Here is an 8,947-nt window from a genome sequence, read left to right as displayed (position 1 = left end):
TTCCTCCCCAGCTGCAGCTGTTTTGCACGTCCTGCAGTGTAATCATGGAACATAAACGCATCGACAAACACTTTGTGTCTGCAAAACATGTGAGGAGAGCTGCAGACCAGGGACAATCCAGAAATGCTCATGAATGTCAGTTTAGAAGCTATTAAAGTTCTCAAATAAAGCACCTTTTGTTGGGAATTATCTTACAGAACTAGGAAGTATTTTTGGTTTATATTTTAAAAGTTATGGTTGTTTATTGATTTTAGTAAAAAAAAAAAAATGCAACTTTTAGGAAAACGCCCCGCGAAATCAGGCATTTTAGCCGCAACAATTACAAAAAATGCCCGTGAAATCCTGGAGATATTGACTGCAATGTCTTTACTGTCATTCAGCAGCCAGATGGGAACGTTGGGTCTTTAATTGTGAAAGGTTTTCATGCTGGTTTTTAGTCCTCAGTGTATCTAAAATGAAAAAAAATGTGAAACAGCCATATAATGAAACTATTTTTTATCTAAAGACATGAACGCTTTATAGCCGATGTACAACACCTCTTTATTTATTTAGACCAATATGTGGTTTTCATTTATAACTGCTTAACTTAAGTAAAACATGTTTAACAACACTTGGAAATATGTATAAAAGAGCATCTATTCACAGAAATGCTCCATTGTTTTTTGTTTTAAATGGCAGATATCAGCCAATTTAAGCGTTTTACCTCTAAAATGTGCACATTCTCACGTGAAATTGCGAGATCTGTAAGTGCTCACCGTATGTGTTGAGGATGACTCTTAGCTACTACCACTAACAGGTAAGTTGAGCGGTAGCGCTCAAATAAAAGTGCTTGTTGAGCTGAATATTAGAACTTGTCCTCCGAGCCTGACAGGCTGATGTTAGCTCGTTAATTAGCCGAGTTATGTGCCTCGGTAACGAGCCTCCAGCTGACGGACACCGACTCTCTTTGCCTGTTTGAAAACAGTGAGTAATGAGCTCCTGAAGTGTTTCTTCTCACAGACGAGCAGCGGCTGGCTTTGTTTTCCCAAACAGACGTTTGTGTGTTCACCTGTTCCAGGCATCATACTCAGCTGACTGACAGATCACACAAACCGTGGAGGAAAGTTTTACACTTCGCTGAAACCTCTGACAGGTCATTAAAACCAGCTCAAACTGCAGGAAGAATCCGACTTTTTTTTTACTTCCGTTCCTCAGGAAACCATCTGTACCGCTACTCCAAGGTTCTGGAGGCTCACCTGGGAGACCCGAAGCCACGCCCCCTGCCAGCATGCCCCCACCTGTCTTGGGCGAAACCACAGCCCCTCAATGAGACGGCCCCCAGGTAAAGTCCTGAGCTTTAATTATGACACCAAGTCTAATTTAAACTGCATTTCCCAGAAATCCCCGTAAGCTCAGATAAACTTCAGAGCTGATTGTTGTTTTTTTTCTTCCTGATGTTACCAAACCCTCAGGATTATAATAATAATTTGGGTTATTAATCTCTTGCTCTTCCACTCAGTTTACTTTCTGCTGCCTCTTCACGTCTCTCCTCTCTCAGTAACCTGTGGAAGCACCAGAAGCTGCTTTCCGTGGATCTGGACAAAGTGGCGCTGCCCAACGTGAAGTCGTACCGCCCCCAGGTCCGACCTCTGTCTCCCGGGGAGAGCGGGGCCTGGGACATCCCTGGAGGTAACAGCGGACCACAAGTTTTTAATTTAAGCTTTCTCGCTTTACAGTTTTTCTTTTTCCAGGTGATTCTGTTACTTTGAATTAAAGAATCTGTCACAGAACCAAAAAAGTTTTAGTTGACCTTTGCCCCCTCTCCTCCTCAGGGATAATGCCGGGTCGTTACAACCAAGAAGTGGGTCAGACCATCCCCGTGTTCGCCTTCCTGGGAGCCATGGTCGTCCTGTCCTTCTTCGTGGTTCAGCTCACGAAAGCCAAGAGCAAACCGAAGCGCAGGAAACCTCGCATCAAACGGCCCACGTACCTGCAACAGCAGCAGCAGCAGCAGCAGCAGACCGCGGCGGCGGGGAAAAACCCCACCGTGTGACGGGCGGATCGGACGTGGGACTGCTTTCTTTAACCTGCCGGACGCCTCCTGTTGTTGGCGGTGTGTTTCTGTGGACCAGTGAACAGTATTAGACCAACCATGACGTCAAACACACACACATCAGTCCAAGTACACATGGTGTTGACATTTCCTTTCTATTTTTTGACCAAAAGGGTTTCTTTATGAACTAAATCTCTTTTTATATTTATTAAACGGTTGTCCACGCCCGAACTGAAGACCCGCTTTCAGGATTCAACTCACGCTCAGAATCATGCAGAACTTCACAGTGCCTGGTTGTTCTACATCCTGCCCGTATCTGTTCAAAATCATTTTGTGTTGTTTTTATATTTTATATAATGAATGAACTCTGGCCAGGTTTTCTGTTCAAATCATCCTTCATGATCAGCAGTATCGACAGACTTGTTCAGATATATCTCATCAATAAAAAAGCATAACCAAAGTCATCCGGTTCTTAGTTTTTATGTTAAATAATATGTTTTCAGATTACTGTAGGACAGAGAAAAGATTATCTGATTTTGTGTTAATTAAATTCATAATTTTACAGTCTTAAAAATTTTTTTTGAGCCAGAAGTGACCATATTTGGAAAAGAGGGTGGATCTTGAAACAAGAATTTAATCTTTTAGAGAAATTATTTGAAATATTGGAAATATTATCCACATTAAGCATACATTGTAAGGTTTTGTTGTTGTTTTTTTTGCAGATAATCCCACTTGTGAAAGTAAAAGCACGCTCAAAAAGGGAAATGTTTTGTTTTCAGTCTCAGGTGACTCTGAGTCCTGCAGAAAGGACATCTTCTGTTCATGGGTCTGAATTCTGCTGATGTTTTTAAAAATATTTCACTCTGAAATGTGCACCACTGCTTACAGATGCTGGTTTCTCCCATTTTCTGTTACGTGGACAAAATTTAGATCCGTTTCGTCTGAAAACTTCTCTAGAACTTTGTAAATTTGCCATGTCTGTGTTTGCATCTTAAGATGTAGCAGGATGAATGAAGGGTTTTTGGTGAGGGCTTTTATTGATTATCTGATGGTGGACATGCTGTAAATCGAAGGAAGAGGAAAAACGAATGATGAGGAACTGTTGAGTCCCAGTTTGAATAAGAAGTTAAAGGAAGCTGCTCCTGGTGTCGTGATGAGAACAGTCTGAACCGTTTAGATGAACCAGGAGTGAAAGACTGAATTCCTTTCATGCTCCTCTTCCTGAAACCCATTTTTCGTCTTTCTTTTGGGCTTCCTGCTGCATTCCTGTCCGAGGAGTAGTTGCAGATTGGGTGGGCAAATCCAATCGGTCTCCCGGGTTTGGGATTGATTCTGGGCTGAATTCAGTGATGCAGGTTGATTTCATCAGAGGTGATGTGCGTCGGGGGTCTGAGCCTAATCGGCCAGATCAGCCTGTGAATCTGTCACCTGTCCTCTTGGATGACGGCCCCCGCTCCAGGGCTAATCTCCCCTGGAACCTTGGGAAACTGAGAAATAACCTCGGAACCGGCTAGCTGCGTTAACAAGATTTGGGAAAGCCGGTGGTGAGAGGAGGTCACATGTACCGCTCCCCTCCGAGGTTCCCAGATGGAGCCACTTCCTGTTGGGCCGGTCAGGTCACCTGGAAGGAACGCGGTGACTTCGGCCCGTTCCTCGGAGCCTGTCCTGTACCAGTTCCCATTTTGCACCGGCGCACCTGCTCAGCCTCCATGTCTCCAGCTTGGACTGAGTGTGCCGCCGCTTGATCCCGCTTCAGAAACGCTCTGATGAACGTGTGAAAATCAGGCCTTTAAACTGAGTCACAGGATGTCCGAAAAACTCTCTAAGAAGTCTCCAGTTTATCCAAAATGCTTCCACCATTTTACTTACAACCTACATTTCTCAACAACCAAGCTCCATCTTTTATTAAAGATCTTATTGTTCCATATTTTGCTAACAGAGCTCTTTGCTCTCAGGCTGCAGGTTTACTTCTGGTTCCTAAAGGTTCTAAAAGTAGATCAGGAGGCGGAGCTTCCAGTTCTCAGGCTCCAACTTCCAGTTTCTGTCCGTGAGGCTGACACCATGTCTACTTTTAAGACTTTTTCCTTTTTGATGAATCCTATAGTTAGAGTTTGTTTGGGTTTCCTGAGCGATCCTTTAGTTCTGCTGCTGCAGGACAAACTGTCCACATGTCTTTACTCTGCATGTCTGCAGTTACTGTTGACATTAACTTTGTTTTTCTTCCCCACAGACACCTGGACCCGACGTTTCATCAAAATCCGTCCAGAGGTTCAGGAGATTTTGCCAACAGGCAGAGCTTCCTCCAAATATTAGAGGCAGAGTTTTAAGAATAGTGTGTAGAGCTCAGAGTGTGTGTTGGGGATGAGTCTCAGCTACTACCTCACCAAATTTTAGCTCAATATCTGTAAAATTGACTGAGATGTAGCTATTTTTGTTAAAGCCAGTGGCGCCTTCAAGGGGGGGCCAGGAGTGGCTCTGGCCCTCGTACTAATGTACTTAAAAAGTCCTTAAAGACAATATTTTAAGTAACAAGGACTTAAACAAAAAAAAGTCCTTGAACCAGGCAGTGGATGATACGTTCTAACAAATAAAATAGAATTTCTGAAATTATTTTAAGGGTTTTGGTTCTGGTGCACCACCCTAAGATTTTCAGTGGCCCCCACATGACCTCCCCATTAAACAGAATTTATGGAGTTGATCTGCTGATGCGGCCATTTTGAATCCCATGGACCCCAGAGTTTAATCAGTTGTGGATGATGTAGTCTTGTTTTTAGTTTGTAAAAGGAAGGTAGGTAGGTAGGTAGGTAGATTTATTTATATAGCACTTTTCAGCACAAGGCGACTCAAAGTGCTTTACAACACAAGAACGAAATTACAGACAAAGTTACAGCAGTAATTAAACACAATGAAACACAAAAGCTAAACAAGATAAACTAAACTAAGCGTACAGTTTGGATAAGTAATCTAAAACATGAGAATGCTAAGCTAATGATACCGAGCTTTCTAAATGGTACCAGACCCTCTATACGGCCGACATAACAATTACTAAGGTCTAAACATAACTAAACGTGACTAAACTAAACTAAGGTACGAACTCTAACTAACAGTACCAAGGCCCAACGTAAGAATTTCTAATATATATAGATAATCTAAATAAGGAACAACGGAAGGAAGGAAAAAGTAAAGTACTGTATATGCATTTATTTAATTAAGATATACTTTCTTCAACTTTGAAACCCATCTAAAGCACCAAACGTTTCTGATTTAAAGAGTGAAGAGCGAAGCGACTTACAAAGAGCGAAGTTTCCGAGCAGCCCCTGAAGGTAGCAGCGGCCAGCAGGCCCCGCCTCTCCGCCCCGCCTCCGCCCGGCTCACCTCGCTCGGTGGTTGGTTGCCGGAGCTCAGAGTCTCCCGCCGGTCGAAAGATGGAGGAGTTGGCCAGAGAGAGCATCAGTCTGCTGGCTTCAGCCTCGGCCAAGGCTCCGCTGGCGGCGGGGCCCCGGCTGGGCTCCGTGGGGGCCGTTTTCATCATGCTGAAATCCGCTCTGGGCGCCGGGCTCCTGAACTTCCCCTGGGCCTTCGAGAGGGCCGGGGGGGTCCGCAGCGCGGTCACCGTGGAGCTGGTGAGACCCGGAATAACTTACACTTATATTTATATTTATAAGTTTAAATTTATACAAACATAAGTTTGTTTTTAGGAGCTGAAGTTGGAGGTTTGAAGCAGGAGGGATCAATTAAAGGGATTAATTTCAGCTGAGCTTTAATTAACCTGCAGCTTGTTTTTGAAGCCTTCCACTCAGATTGTTGTTATAGTTTTACAAATTTGTGAAACTCAATTAGTTAAATCTTAAACTCTTTTTCTCGTTTAATTGTCATCATGAGGAAAGTTAAAGTTCATCACTTCACGTTTTGTTATTTAATTTTATTTAAATGCTGAATATATTAAAAGTACTATGAAATAATACAAATAAGTTTTATTTTATTGCAATTTTTAGCCTTTTTTTCATTTTACAGACGAAATATGTTTAAAATGTGAAGAATTATATTCTGTTTGTGCTCTAATTGATTCCATTTATTTCTAAAATGAAAGACTGAAGCCTGTAGGAGTTTTCTTTTTGTTGAAAGTCTGAATAAAGATAATATGCTTTATGTTGAAACCTGGAATTTGTTTGTGACTTTTAGGAAATCTGTGCTGATTTAAACTTTATCGACAATAAAGTTGCTGCCTGTGAGACAGAGACCAACATTTAAATTGGCACAAAAATGCGTCTAACTCTGTCAGTTTTACAAACATTGTCCTAAGATTTGATGTGGTAGTAGCTGAGAGTCACCCCTAGTTATTAGAGTCAAGCCTGTTTGTCTGTTAGCAAAATATCTCATGCACCACTAGATGTATTGCAGTGAATTCTTCAGAAAGTAATCGCTGAACGTGCGTCTATTTTGGAGGCAATCCAGTGCAAGATGGCTGCTACAGCTAATCAACCTTATCCAACACAAAAATGCTATAACTCAGTGGGTTTTACAGATATTGAGCTGGGATTTGGTGTGGTAGTAGCTGAGGGTTGTCCTCAACACACACGCTGAGTGTGACGTCTCGTGATATTTTGTACATGAAGTTATTTTTGACGGCTGCAGCGCTGTCGTTTCTCAGCATCGGATCATTTCAGTTTGAAACCCTGGCGTGAAAGGAGGCGGGCGATATGCATTCCCTTAGAAGAGTGTTAGTTTTATTTCTCACTGCGAGGCGGGAGGATCACACTACTTTACCGTTACAAGCACGTTCTACTGGAAACGGGCCGCAGATCGTGTTTGAAAGTTCATTAAAAAGCTTTTATTTATTTTACACATTCTGCACAAACTGCAGCCGTCAGGATCAGCTGCTTTAAATGAAAGTATTTATTGTTTTTATTTTGTTTTCGTGTGCATTCTGTGTTATTATTCAGTGAACTAATAAGCTTTGCAGCTGTAATTACACACATCTGTGGAGGCGTTTAAAGAAGTCATGAGTTTCACTGTTTAATCATTTTATTTTGTTGTGAACGTGGTGTGGTTCGGCCTCAGATCTCCCTGGTGTTCCTGATCAGCGGCCTCGTCATCCTGGGTTACTCCTCGTCCATCAGCGGGCGCTGCACCTACCAGGCCGTGGTCAAGGAGTTGTGCGGTCCGGCCATCGGGCAGCTCTGTGAGGTCTGCTTCATCTTCAACCTCTTCATGATCTCCGTGGCCTTCCTAGTCATCGTCAACGACCAGCTGGAGAAGTGTGAGTCGAGCAGGCCAAGAGCCGCCTTTAATCCTTTTTAAAAGTTTAAGTTGTTGCAGAAAAAATAACTTCTAGTTCTTCCATCCCTCTACACCAGGGGTCTCCAGTCCTGCAGGTTTTCCTTGTTTCTCTGCTCCAACACACCTGATTCAAAGGTTAAATCACCTCTTCTTGTTCTGCAGAAGCCTGTTAATCACCCATTGATTTAAACCAGGTGTGTTGGAGCAGAGAAACAAGTAAAACCTGCAGGATGGAGGCCCTGAGGACCAGGATTGGACACCCCTGATCCACACCGGGATGGAGGCAGTCTGACAAATATTCCTCTGCTGGTCCGAGCTGAAGATGAAGATTAAACCCAGCTTTGGTGCCACTGAGCCGTCAGTCGTTTTAGTCTGTTTGGGACAAAACGTGGAACCGATTTCTCATCACAAGATAATCTTAGTCTGAAACTCTGCCCTGAAAGGTGGCGGGCGATATGCATTCCTTCAAAGAATGCTTGGCCTTTATTTTTATTAACTGTAAACAAACTTCTCAGCTTCTGTAAAACAGGACTGGAAGTTAAAACCTAAAAGTTTACTGTAAAAAGACTGTTTTTTGACATCATATAGACGTTAAATTAATCAAAGTAAAGAAAGAAATTCTTCAATTAAATGTTTTTTAGTCTTGTTTAAATCATCGTATCCTGACATCATCAGTATTGTGAGGAAAACCTTTAGTTTCGTTGATGTTCAGAAGTTTTTTAAATGTTTTATTAAAGTGGAAACTTTTGTCATTATAATTCTTGTAGTTTCCTCAGTGAGTCTCTTTGTTTCTGCTGTCGTGACAGAAAATAAACCCAAGTTTAGGACTAATTTCTTTCTTCGGAGCGGAGCGTTTGTCTCCCTCCTGAGGCGGTTTGATGAGTTTCACGGTTAAACTTGGATTATTCCGCCCGTCAGTGTGCGACTCCCTGTTCGAGCTGGTGACGGGTTCGCCGAAGTCGGAGATGCCGTATCACGTCTACACGGACCACCGTCTGGCTCTGCTGCTGCTCTGCGTCTTCCTCATCCTGCCGCTGTCCGCCTCCAAGGAGATCCACATCCAGAAGTACATCAGGTTCTGAAATTTATTTCTGCTTAAATTAAACTGAAACAGCGTCTGAAGACCTTAATGATTTAAAGCCATAAAAAGGCTCACAATCAGTTTCCTCAGAGGTTAAACTCAAATTTATATTTGTAACAAATTATTAAATATAAAATAGTCTTGTTTTCTTTAATCTCCTCTTATTTTGATCCATTTTCCTTCAGTTTTTTTCATATTTACACATTCAAGAAGTTTATTTTAGATGCAGAACTTGAAGAGGTGATTTAACCTCTGAATCAGGTGTGTTGGAGCAGAGGAACAAGGAAAACCTGCAGGATGGTGGCCCTGAGGACCAGGATTGGACACCCCTGGTTAAGATCTTCTGAACTGAGGTTCTGTAGAAAGATTAGGAACAATTAATATCTTGCCTGTTGTAAGATAAGATGATGCTTTATCAGACCCTCCAGGATTTTGCGATCGCAACTATTAACGCAAAATCAAGCAAACCCCGCGAAATCGCAACTTTGTGCAACTTTGCCCAAAACACTGCAACTTTCCCGCAACTTTAACCCAATATTTATTGTTTCTGAAGT

At 42.4% G+C, this 8,947-nt stretch overlaps 2 protein-coding genes across 3 annotated transcripts in view; both read left to right on the top strand.

The window, feature by feature from the left end:
• The window catches only part of mbtps1 (membrane-bound transcription factor peptidase, site 1), a 23,058-nt gene extending 20,562 nt beyond the window's left edge, over window positions 1–2,496 (top strand). Inside the window, exons 21-23 of the mRNA XM_017434668.3 lie at window positions 1,195–1,321; window positions 1,538–1,668; window positions 1,812–2,496. Coding sequence (XP_017290157.1) covers window positions 1,195–1,321; window positions 1,538–1,668; window positions 1,812–2,032 — 479 coding nt within the window. The 3' untranslated portion in view covers window positions 2,033–2,496. The remainder of the gene's footprint in view (window positions 1–1,194; window positions 1,322–1,537; window positions 1,669–1,811) is intronic.
• Window positions 2,497–5,015: 2,519 nt separating this feature from the next.
• The window catches only part of slc38a8a (solute carrier family 38 member 8a), a 10,030-nt gene continuing 6,098 nt past the window's right edge, over window positions 5,016–8,947 (top strand). Inside the window, exons 1-3 of one of the 2 annotated variants that reach the window (XM_025010196.2) lie at window positions 5,016–5,655; window positions 7,094–7,292; window positions 8,231–8,378. In XM_025010196.2, coding sequence (XP_024865964.1) covers window positions 5,458–5,655; window positions 7,094–7,292; window positions 8,231–8,378 — 545 coding nt within the window. In that variant the 5' untranslated portion in view covers window positions 5,016–5,457. Of the gene's footprint in view, window positions 5,656–7,093; window positions 7,293–8,230; window positions 8,388–8,947 lie in introns of both variants that reach the window. The other variant, XM_017434665.3, reaches the window with a different exon arrangement.

Source organism: Kryptolebias marmoratus, linkage group LG11, assembly GCF_001649575.2.
Source record: "Kryptolebias marmoratus isolate JLee-2015 linkage group LG11, ASM164957v2, whole genome shotgun sequence".
Taxonomy (NCBI): domain Eukaryota; kingdom Metazoa; phylum Chordata; class Actinopteri; order Cyprinodontiformes; family Rivulidae; genus Kryptolebias; species Kryptolebias marmoratus.
This window is presented reverse-complemented; position numbering and strand designations above follow the sequence as displayed.